The 12060-nt window shown below is 47.2% G+C and overlaps 1 protein-coding gene across 2 annotated transcripts in view; it reads left to right on the forward strand.

Moving 5' to 3' along the window:
* RNF41 (ring finger protein 41) overlaps positions 1 to 6673 on the forward strand; it is a 31821-nt gene extending 25148 nt beyond the window's left edge. For both annotated transcript variants that reach the window (XM_032173404.2, XM_032173405.2), the window contains 4 exons: positions 648 to 919; positions 2917 to 3052; positions 3456 to 3559; positions 4406 to 6673. In XM_032173404.2, coding sequence (XP_032029295.1) covers positions 648 to 919; positions 2917 to 3052; positions 3456 to 3559; positions 4406 to 4757 — 864 coding nt within the window. In that variant the 3' untranslated portion in view covers positions 4758 to 6673. The remainder of the gene's footprint in view (positions 1 to 647; positions 920 to 2916; positions 3053 to 3455; positions 3560 to 4405) is intronic.
* Positions 6674 to 12060: the final 5387 nt, after the last annotated feature.

The following is a 12060-nucleotide window of genomic DNA, read 5'->3' on the forward strand; positions in this document are numbered from 1 at the left end:
GGCCCAGCTTTTTTTTTTTTTTTTTTTTTTTTTGAGATTGAGTCTCGCTCTGTTGCCCAGGCTAGAGTGCAGTGGTGCAATCTTGGCTCACTGCAGCCTCCACCTCCTGGGTTCAAGCTATTCTCCTGCCTTAGCCTCCTGAATAGCTGTGATTACAGGCATGCGCCACCACCCCTGGCTAATTTTTGTATTTTTAGTAGAGACAGGGTTTCACCATGTTGGTCAGGCTGGTCTTGAACTCCTGACCTCATGATCCGCCTGCCTCGGCCTCCCAAAGTGCTGAGATTACAGGCGTGAGCCACCGCGCCTGGCCTACGCCCGGCTAATTTTTGTAATTTTTGTAGAGATGGGGTTTTGTCATATTGTCTGGGATGGTCTCAAACTCCTGAGGTCAAGCAATGTGCCTGCCTTAGCCTCCCAAAGTGCTGGGATTACAGGCTTGAGCCACCGTGCCCAGCAGGAAACATATCTTAAGCCTGTCCCCTACAAGGCCTTGCCCGTAGTAGATCTATACTTTGCTGTGACCCAACGGACCTCTTGTCGTAGAAGCTGCTCAAAGGCTCGATTGGCTTTGTAGAGTTATCATATCCAGGCTCTTAGCTCTTGCTAATTCCCTTGTGCCCCTTTTGCCTTGTTCTCTCTTCTAGGCACCTCACTGTGAACATGCTTTCTGCAACGCCTGCATCACCCAGTGGTTCTCTCAGCAACAGACATGTCCAGTGGACCGCAGTGTTGTGACGGTCGCCCATCTGCGCCCAGTACCTCGGATCATGCGGAACATGTTGTCAAAGCTGCAGATTGCCTGTGACAACGCTGTGTTTGGCTGTAGTGCCGTTGTCCGGCTTGACAACCTCATGTCTCACCTCAGCGACTGTGAGCACAACCCGAAGCGGCCTGTGACCTGTGAACAGGGCTGTGGGTGAGATTTGTTCCCTTCTGCCCCACATGGATAAGGGCCATCTCATTTATGCCCCTGTCTCTGGCTGCCCTCCTCACTAGCTGAGGAGGTCTCTTTGGCATGTTGGCAAGGAGTATTCTTAGCCTCCTTGGCTTCCTGCTCTAAGATCTTACTTTCTTGCTGCTTTTCCAAGTATAATCATTTTGCTCTTGCTTTAACAAAAGAAAGGGCACAGCAATTTAGTAAATTTGTGTAATAACATTAAAGGTTGATTGACTCTATTCTTCCCTTTCAGTCCAATACTACTTTCTGTTTGTCAGGTTCACTGCTATAATTGCCAGCCTTCTCATATTTCCTCTTGCCCTATTTTTTTATTTCTGTGGATTATGAAATATTTGACTAAATGTTGATAGCTGAGGGGTGTGTTAGCTCACACCTGTAATCCTAGCACTTTGGGAGGCCGAAGTGGGCAGGTCACTTCAGGCCAGGAGTTCAAGACGAACCTGGCCAACATGGCAAAACCTTGTCTCTACTAAAAATACAAAAATTAGCCAGGTGTGGGGCCGGGCACGGTGGCTCACACCTGTAATCCCAGCACTTGGGGAGGCTGAGGCGGGTGGATCACGAGGTCAGGAGATCGAGACCATCCTGGCTAACACATTGAAACCCCGTCTCTACTAAAAATACAAAAAATTAGCCAGGCATGGTGGCAGGCGCCTGTAGTCCCAGCTACTCGGGAGGCTGAGGCAGGAGAATGGCATGAACCTGGGAGGCAGAGCTTGCAGTGAGCAGAGATTGGGCCACTGCACTCCAGCCTGGGCAACAGAGCGAGACTCCATCTCAAAAAAAAAAAAAAATTAGCCAAGTGTGGTGGTGCATGCCTGTAATCCCAGCTACTCAGGAGGCTGAGGCATGAGAAGTAATTAAAACCAGAGGTAAAGGTTGTAGTGAGCTGAGATCACGCCATTGCACTCCAGCCTGGGTGACAGAATGAGACTCTGTTTCCCCTAACTAAAAAATAAAAAGAATGTTGATAGCTGGGGCTGTGAATATAGGGCTTCTCTGAAGGAATAAGTGCACAGGCAGAATCTGTAGGAGGAAAAGGAGAGCTGTGCAGTAGATAAAAAGTGTGTCAAAATAAATAGGCCCTGTGCGGTGGCTCACGCCTGTAATCCCAGCACTTTGGGAGGACAAGGCGGGGAGATCACCTAAGGTCAGGAGTTCAAGACCAGCTTGGCCAACATGGTGAAACCCCATCTCTACTAAAAATATAAAAATTAGCCAGGTGTGTTGGCAGGCACCTGTAATCCCAGCTACTTGGGAGGCCAAGGCACAAGAATTACTTGAACCCATGAGGCGGAGGTTGCAGTGAGCTGAGACTGCCATTGCACTCCAGCCTGGGCGACAAGAGTGAAACTCGGTCCCAAAAAAAAAAAAAAAAAGTAAAATAAGAGGCCAGGCGCGTTGGCTCATGCCTGTAATCCCAGCACTTTGGGAGGCCAAGGGGGGCGGATCACGTGAGGCCACGAGTTTGAGACCAGCCTGGCTAACATGGAGAAACCCTGTTTCTACTAAACATACAAAAAGTTAGCCTGGCATGGTGGCATGCGCCTGTAATCCCAGCTACTCAGGAGGCTGAGGCAGGAGAATCGCTTGAACCTGGGAGGCAGAGGTTGCGCTGAGCTGAGATTGTGCCATTGCACTCCAGTTTGGGCAATAAGAGTGAAACTCCGTGTCGAAAAAAAATAAAAATAAAAAATAAAATAAATTTAAAAAATAGATAAAACACTGTGTCTTGATTGGGGAAAGAAATTTAAGGAAAATAGACAGCAAAGGAGCAAGTAGGAAGCTTGGACGAAGAAAGTGAAGGGAATAAACAAGAGGGAGGCCTGAAATGAATGTTAGAAATTTTGGGTAGGACAAAGTCTACTTAGCAGTTATCTGCCACAGAATAGGCCATTTGCTTACATGTCCCAGTGATCACCCCTGTTCTGCTTTTTCCCCACCCTGGTCTGCAGCCTGGAGATGCCCAAAGATGAGCTGCCCAACCATAACTGCATTAAGCACCTGCGCTCAGTGGTACAGCAGCAGCAGACACGCATCGCAGAGCTGGAGAAGACGTCAGCTGAACACAAACACCAGCTGGCGGAGCAGGTAGGCCCCAAGACATGGGGGAGAACATATCCCTCATATGCAGATAACTGCCTGCCTGTGGGTAATAAAAACCAATTGTGAACACACAGACCGGTGCTTACACTTGTGAACCTAGATGAGTGGATATTCTGCCTGTGGCTTAGCAGGGAATCAGATTGGAGCTCTCCTTGACTTTTCTCCATCCCATTCATAGCGTTAATTCACCTAACAGTTATCAGATGCCCCTTCTGTGAAGGCACATTTGTAAGTACTAAGGAGACAGCTGTGAGACAGTCTTATCCCTGTCTTCCTGAAGCTTACAAACTGGTTGTTCTTCAGATCTCTCAGTTGCCCTCATTCTTGGATAAACTTTTGTCTTTTTTCTGCTGTCTGCCTTAACCATTATTCTTCTTCCCCACAACAGAAGCGAGACATCCAGCTGCTAAAGGCATACATGCGTGCAATCCGCAGTGTCAACCCCAACCTTCAGAACCTGGAGGAGACAATTGAATACAACGAGATCCTAGAGTGAGTGTCACTCAGGACGTGGAGTGATTTCACGTCCTGACAAGGCCTGAAAGGAAGAAGAGCAGGAGAGTAGCAGAAGGAGGGCATTGGAGAGCTGGGCTGGGGGTCACTGCTTCTCAGATATTGTCATTAAGGAAAGGGGCAGAGGAGAAGGGGATAACCCTTAGCTCCACTACAGGATGTCTTATACGTTTGGGTGGATGGAAGGGAAAGCCTGCCCAAGGATGCACTTTATCCAGAATTAGGTGAGTACCCATGTACAAAGCACTGTATTAAAGGCTGTGGAGTGCTAGGAGGGCCAAAAAGAAATAGAAGATATCGTCCCTGTCTTCAGGTAGCTTACAACCCAGAGAAGAGGAGGCAGAGTGCAAGTCCAGGAAAGTGATCTCTAAAATGCAGCAAAAGCAAGCGAAGTATACAAGTGAAGTCTAAGATCTCTTTCAGTTCTGGAGTCCTATACAGTTCATAGACTAAACTGTAAGTGTGAATCAATATATATAGGGCAAATAGTGCTGAGTGGGACATAGGATAGAGGAATAATTGTTTTACTCACTAAACATAGAGCACTAACTGTGTTAGGCGCTATATGTGCTAAGTATTGGAATTTCAAAGAAAAGTAACAGAGACAGAGTGCAGACTTGTGGAATTTAATCTGGTGAGTAACGTGTGGTGACTCAGTTGGGACCAACTGGGGAAAGATTTGGGGTTTCTGAGCCAATGATGGAAGGAAAGAAGGAAGAATAGGTAAGCTGAGTGCAGAGTGGGTAGTTATTTTTATTAGCAGAAAAAGCCAATACAGAGAAAGGAGATGAGCTGGAATGACCATCTTTAACCACCTCCACACAGGTGGGTGAACTCCCTTCAGCCAGCAAGAGTGACCCGCTGGGGAGGGATGATCTCGACTCCTGATGCTGTGCTCCAGGCTGTAATCAAGCGCTCCCTGGTGGAGAGTGGCTGTCCTGCTTCTATTGTCAACGAGCTGATTGAAAATGCCCATGAGCGTAGCTGGCCCCAGGGTCTGGCCACACTAGAGACTAGACAGATGAACCGACGCTACTATGAGAACTACGTGGCCAAGCGCATCCCTGGCAAGCAGGCTGTTGTCGTGATGGCCTGTGAGAACCAGCATATGGGGGATGACATGGTGCAAGAGCCAGGCCTTGTCATGATATTTGCGCATGGCGTGGAAGAGATATAGGAGAACTCGACTGGCTATCAGGAAGAGATGGAAATCAGAAAATCCCATCACTCCAGCAGCTGGGACCTGAGTCCTACCCACTATTCTTAATACTGTGGCTTATACCTGAGCCACACATCTCCCTGCCCTTCTGGCACTGAAGGGCCTTGGGGTAGTTTGCTCAGCCTTTCAGGTGGGAAACCCAGATTTCCTCCCTTTGCCATATTCCCCTAAAATGTCTGTAAATTATCAGTCTGGGTGGGAAAGCCCCCACCTCCATCCATTTTCCTGCTTAGGGTCCCTGGTTCCAGTTATTTTCAGAAAGCACAAAGAGATTCAGTTTCCCTGGAGGATCAGGACAGAGTAAGGAATCTCTAATCGTCCCTCTCCTCCAAAACCGGGGAATCAGAGCAGGCAGGCCTGTTGACTCTAAGCAGCAGACATCCTGAAGAAATGGTAAGGGTGGAGCCAAATTTCTAGAAATAAGTAGTGAGGCCAGTAATTGGCCATCACTGATGGTCCTTAGGGAAAGACTGGACCTCTGTGCCAAGCAGTATCCCTGTTCAGCCCACCTTAAAGGTGCAGGCACCCACTGGGTCTACCAGTATGCAGGTTGGGATACTGAAAGTTTCCAGATGAGCTCTTTCCTACAAGTTTTCATAATTAGGGAATGCCAGGGTTTAGGGTAGGGGTTGATGTGTTTAGCAAGAAGCTACTCCTAGCTTTTGCTAAAATATGGTTGGCACTGCCTCTTGTGGCACAGGCCATAATTGTTCCGTAGACCCCTCTCTAGCCCTGTGACTGTAGTAGTTACTTTGATAATTTTCTTTGGCCATTGTTTGTTTATATTTCACAAACTCCACCTACTGCCCGCCCCCCTTTTTTAAGAATGGCCTGATCATGGCTATCTCAGCCACATTGTTGGCAATTTAATTTATTTACTTCCTTTTTTTTTTTTTAAGAAAGGAAAAAAAAAATCAAACTTGAAACTTTTCTTTTGATGTTCCTATTGTGGGGATTCTGGATAGGGTGGGACAGGGATGGGGGTGTGTTTTATGTTTTTTCCTTTTCAGCACAACCTTTGGCTTTAATATAGGAAGAGCCAAGGGAGTCCTCGGCTGAACTTACGATATCTGCCCCAAACCTCTGTAACCCCAACTGAAATGAGGAGCTTCCTCTCTTCCTGTGAAGGATATGACAGTCCAGCATCGATGCCTGTGCCCTCTGGAAAAATTTCCTCCTAGCCCTTCCAGGGCCTCATCATAAAACTCTGGATTTAGAGTATTCATTTTGAAGGCAACACCCCCTTCCCCAAGTTTCCTTGGAGCTGTATAGCTGGGTTCTAAGCTTCACCGTGCAAATCAGAAATTTTCTCTCTAAGTACAGGCTGTACCGTGTCTCACCCACACCCCCCTGGGGACTTCAGTTCCATTTCAGGTTACCTGGGGCATACCTTGATCCCTAGAGTGACTGGCAGAGTAAGAGAAGGGGAGAGATAATAGGTGTGATTATTTTAATATGGAGGTGGGAGTGTGGTTGGAGATAGAAAGGCTCCTCCCCACCATGTCATGGCTTCCTCTCAGAATTTTATTCCAGGCTAGCTTGCTGCAGGTCTGGGTAGTTGGATCATGGCTCCACTGGGATTGGGGTGGAAAGCTTGAGGGGAGTAGGGTTCCAGCTCCGGGACATTGTGCTCAGGAATTTGAAAACGCTGCTATACTTATTCTGGTTACTACATTTCTTCCACTCCCCTTTCCCCTACCTGCCTTACAAAGGCTCATACTGTCCTGTCCTTACCCTCAGATGGAGCCAGGAAGCTCAGTGAAAGGCTTCCCTACCCTTTGCACTAGTGTCTCTGCAGGTTGCTGGTTGTGTTGTATGTGCTGTTCTATGGTGTTGACTGCACTAATAATAAACCTTTTACTCAACTCTCTAAATTCTTCAACATTACTCCCTTTCTTGGGAAGGTTTCCCCTCTGCTTTTGCCTTTCTCTCACCTTAATTCCCCTTCTTCCTTACTTTGTTACCTACCCTTATCTTAGCGCTAACTTCTCTTTCAAGAGGATGTCTGGGAGTAGTGTGCACTTCACAGCTGCTTTCCGTGTACCCTCCTGCATTCTTCCCTCCTAATTCCTGTTCTGTAGCAGCCAAAGCTCTCTCTCTAGTGATCTGAACTGTGTGCTTCCCAGGGTCTGCCTTTATCCTAAATTCCATGTCTTCCCTGAGTGGTTCTGAGATTTTGGGATAATTTCTACAGAAGATACGTATATATCTTTTTCCTTTGTGCCACAAGCAACTTTGCTTTAGAATCTAGATTCTTTTGCAGGCAGAGAAGTCTCCACCCCCCAGTGTTTCCTAACTAAGAACATAAATGTGAGGAGGGAAACGTACTTGCAGAGGTTTCATAATTATTTGCTTATAAAAATAGTCTTCATAGCCGGGCGCAGTGGCTCACGCCTATAATCCCAGCACTTTGGGAGGCCGAGGTGGGTGGATCACAAGGTCAGGAGTTCGAGACCATCCTGGCTAACACAGTGAAACCCCGTCTCTACTAAAAATACAAAAAATTAGCCGGGCGTGGTGGTGGGCGCCTGTAGTCCCAGCTACTTAGGAAGCTGAGGCAGGAGAATGGCGTGAACCTGGGAGGCGGAGCTTGCAGTGAGCAGAGATTGGGCCACTGCATTCCAGCCTGGGCGACAGAGCAAGGCTCTGTCTCAGAAAAAAAAAAAAAAAAAAAAAATAGTCTTCATAGGCTGGGCACGGTGGCTCACGCCTGTAATCCCAACACTTTGGGAGGCTGAGGTGGGTGGATCGCAAGGTCAGGAGATCGAGACCATCCTGGCTAACGTGGTGAAACCCTGTCTCCACTAAAAATATAAAAAAATCAGCTGGGCAGGCGCCTGTCCTCCCAGCTACTCAGGAGGCTGAGGCAGGAGAATAGTGTGGACCTGGGAGGTGGAGCTTGCAGTGAGCTGAGATCATGCCACTGCACTGCAGCCTGGGCAACAGAGCAAGACTCCGTCTCAAAAAAAAAAAAAGTCTTCATAAGTATTTGCTGCTACCTTTCCCTGTCATAAGAAAAAGGATAGCCAGGCATGGTGGGATGCCCCTATGATCCCAGCTCCTTGGAAGTCTGAGGCACAAGATTCGCTTGAACCTGGGAGATGGAGGTTGCAGTGAGCTGAGATCATGCCATTGCACTCCAGCCTGGTGACAGAGCAAGAGCCTGTCTCAAAAAGAAAAAAGAAAAAGGGATATCTTTTCCCCCTCTCAGAAGTATGTTTTAAATTTGTTGAGCATTTATCATGCACCTGATGTAAACCTAATAGTACTTTAGATACTCTAGCGGCTTGAAAAAAAAAAAAGGCATTTCTGTGCTCATTGAGTCTGCGCTTCTATGCACACAAGGTATGATTATAAAATACTGATAAGCATGTCACAGTATAGAGCATAAGAGGCAATGTATGTATCCTAGTGACATTAGCAGTGCTTTTCCCCCCTTAAACTCCTTTAAAATTACTTTTAGAACTTGCCGCTCCTTCTTGTAAATGTTATGAATGGTGTCATATTGTCCTTTTACGGTAGATTCGATTTTTAGAAACAAATATTCATTGAATGTCTGCCCTGCGAGATACTCACTAGAGTGAACATGAGGAGGCTTATGTAGCAAAATGGCACCTACCTGCAAAGAACTTAGTCCCTAATGGAGATGAATATATAATAAGGGATCATAAATGTGCTAAGTGGATTTACTAGTAATATGTGAGCCAAGGACGGTAAAGCTCCTGATTCTGATGGGTATCAGGAAAGGCTTTTCAGGAAGTGTTACTCGTTCTAGGTCAGAGGTCAGCAAACTACAGGTTACAACCCCACTGCCTGCTTTTGTAAAAAACTTTATTGGAATACAGTTATGCCCATTTGTTTATATATCATCTGTGGCTGCTTTCACATTACAACAGCAGGGTTAAGTAGCTGGAACAAAGCCTAAAATACTTGGTCTTTTACAGAAAAAAATTTGCCAACCTGTTCTAAACTTTTAAGGTCAGGAGAACTGGGGGAAGGAGGGAGTAGAAAGAACACTGTCACCCAGACTGGAGTGCAGTGGCACCATCATATAGCTCACTGTAGCCTCAAACTCCTGGGCTCTAGTGGTCTTCCCACTTCAGCTTCTGGAGTAGCTGGGGCTACTGCACCTGGCATTGTCTTAATCTGTTTTAATACTATTAAATTTTTTTTTTGTTTCATCTCTTTCAGTGACTTTGATACATGGTCTTATTTTTATTTTATTTTATTTTTTTTGAGATAAGGTCTGGCTCTGTAGCTGAGGCTGGAGTGCAATGACATAATTTTGGCTCACTGCAACCTCCACCTCCCGGGCTCAAGTGATCCTCCTACCTCAGCCTCTTAGGTAGCTGGGACCACAGGCACGCGCCATCACACCGGGCTAATTTTTGTATTTTATATAGAGACAGGGTTTCACCATGTTGCTGAGGCTGGTCTCAAACTCCTGAGCTCAAGGAATCCACCTGCTTTGGCCTCCCAAAGTGCTGGGATTACAAGTGTGAGCCACTGCACCTGGCCTCATTGTCTTATTTTATTTTTTTTTTTTTTGAGACGGAGTCTCGCTCTGTCACCCAGGCTGGAGTGCAGTGGCGCAATCTCGGCTCACTGCAAGCTCCGCCTCCCGGGTTCACGCCATTCTCCTGCCTCAGCCTCTCCGAGTAGCTGGGACTACAGGCGCCCGCCACCACGCCCGGCTAATTTTTTTGTATTTTTAATAGAGACGGGGCTTCACCGTGGTCTCGATCTCCTGACCTCGTGATCCGCCCGCCTCGGCCTCCCAAAGTGCTGGGATTAGAGGCATGAGCCACCGCGCCCGGCCATTGTCTTAATTTTTTACTTCAGTATGTACACTGGAAAAATAAAAATATTTTTGACATTACCTAAATAACAAGTGTTTACAATTAACAATGTATAATGAATAATCTAATATAAACCCATGTTTACATTACCCTAAGTGTCCCAAGAAAAGTCTTTTTTTTTTTGACGCAGGATCTCTGTCACCTAGGCTAGAGTGCAGTGGCACAATCACGACTCACTACAGCTCACTATAGCCTCGACCTCCTGCTGGGCTCAAGCAGTCCTCCCATCTCAGCCTCCCAAGCAGCTGGGACCACAGATGTGCACCATCATGTCCAGCTGATTTGTTTCTTGTATATTTTGTAGAGACAGGGTTTCACCATGTTGCCCAGGTTGGTCTCAAACTCCTGAGCTCAAGTGATCTGCCCACCTCAGCCTCCCAAAGTGTTGAGATTACAAGTGTGAGCCATTGCACCTGTCTGAAAAGTCCTTTTGTAGCTAATTTTTGTCTGAACCTGGGTCTAATCCAGGACACGAATTACATCTGGTTATTTCTCTTTTACCCTCTTTATCTGGGTTAATGAAACAACCTTTTTTGTGTAACCCTAATTTGTTGAAAAGATTGGCTGGGCGCAATGGCTCACGCCTGTAATCCCAGCACTTTGGGAGGCTGAGGCGGGCGGATCACAAAGTCATGAGATCGAGACCATCCTGGCTAACACAGTGAAACCCCATCTCTACTAAAAATATTTTAAAAAATTAGCTGAGCGTGGTGGCGGGCACCTGTAGTCCCAGCTACTCGGGAGGCTGAGGCAGGAGAATTGCGTGAATCCAGAAGGCGAAGTTTGCAGTGAGCCGAGATCGTGCCACTGCACTCCAGCCTGGGCAACAGAGTGAGACTGTGTCTCAAAAAGAAAAGAAAAGATTGAGCCAGTTTTCTGGAGAATGGTCGTTTGAACTTGATTGACTGCTTTTTTTCTTTTCAGATGGGGTCTCGCTTTGTCCCCCAGGCAGGAGTGCAGTGGCACGATCTCAGCTCACTGCAACCTCCACCTCCTGGGTTCAAGTGATTCTCTTGACTCATCAGCCTCCCAAGTAGCTGGGACTACAGGCACGTGCCACCACGCCCAGCTAATTTTTGTATTTTTAGTAGAGATGGGGTTTTACTATGTTGGGCAGGCTGGTCTTGAACTCCTGACCTCAACTGACCCACCCGCCTTGGCCTCCCAAAGTGCTTGGATTACAGGCATGTGCCACCACGCCTGGCCTAGCCCCTGTTTTACTAAACAAAATTAGATAGGGCCTTGAGAGATTCAAGTTAAACAGTTCTGGGGATAGAAGACATCACAGGAGAGAGATGTTCTTCATTTTGTAACATTAGGAGATAGGCCCTATTGCCCCACCATTAGCCTGATCTTTTTTTTTTTTTTTTTTTTTTGAGACCAAGTTTTGCTCTTGTTGCCCAGGCTGGAGTGCAATGCTGCTCACTGCAACCTCCGCCTCCCCGGTTCAAGTGATTCTCCTGCCTCAGCCTCCTGAGTAGCTGGGATTACAGGCACCCACCACCAAGCCCGGCTAGTTTTTGTATTTTTAGTCAAGACGGGGTTTCACCACATTGGCCAGGCTGGTCTCGAACTCCTGACCTCAGGTGGTCCACCCGCCTCGGCCTCCCAAAGTGCTGGGATTACAGATGTGAGCCACCGTGCCTGGCCATGCTAAATTTCACAGCTTTTAAATGCTGGCTCAAATTTAAAAAAAAAAAAAGAAAAAGCTTGTGGGCCAGGCATAGTGGCTCATGCCCGTAATCCTAGCATTTTGGGAGGCTGAGGTGGGAGGACCATTTGAGCCCAAGAGTTCAAGACCAGCCTACAAAATACAGTGAGACTTCGTCTCTACAAAAAGAATTTTTTAAAAATTAGCCAAGTGTGGTGGCATGTGCCTGCAGTCCCCGCTGCTCGAGAGGCCGAGGTGGGAGGATTCCTTGAGCCCAGGAGTTGAAGGATACAGGGAGCTGTGATTGCACCACTGCACTCCAGCCTGGGTGAGAGACTGAGATCCCATCTCCCTTTTTTTTTGAGGCAGGGTCCCGCTCTGTTACCCAGGCTGGAGTGCAGTGGTGTGATGTTGGCTCACTGCCACCTCCCTGTTCTGAGACCTCATCTGCTTAAAATGCTTGTGGGCAAAAAACAAAAAGTAAGGTCCACCAATTTGCACTTTCTTTTAAGTTGAGATCCCAGCATGAATAAAAACAAATAAGAGGGCTGGGTGCAGTGGCTCACACCTGTAATCCCAGCACTTTGGGAGGCTGAGGTGGGTGGATCCCCTGAGGTCAGGAGTTCGAGACCAGCCTGACCAACATGGAGAAACCCCATCTCTACTAAAAATACAAAAAAAATTAGCTGGGCGTGGTGGTGCATGCCTGTAATCCCAGCTACTCGGAAGGCTAAGGCAGGAGAATCACTTG

This window comes from Hylobates moloch, unplaced genomic scaffold (genome assembly GCF_009828535.3).
Source record: "Hylobates moloch isolate HMO894 unplaced genomic scaffold, HMol_V3 SCAFFOLD_13, whole genome shotgun sequence".
Taxonomy (NCBI): Eukaryota; Metazoa; Chordata; class Mammalia; order Primates; family Hylobatidae; genus Hylobates; species Hylobates moloch.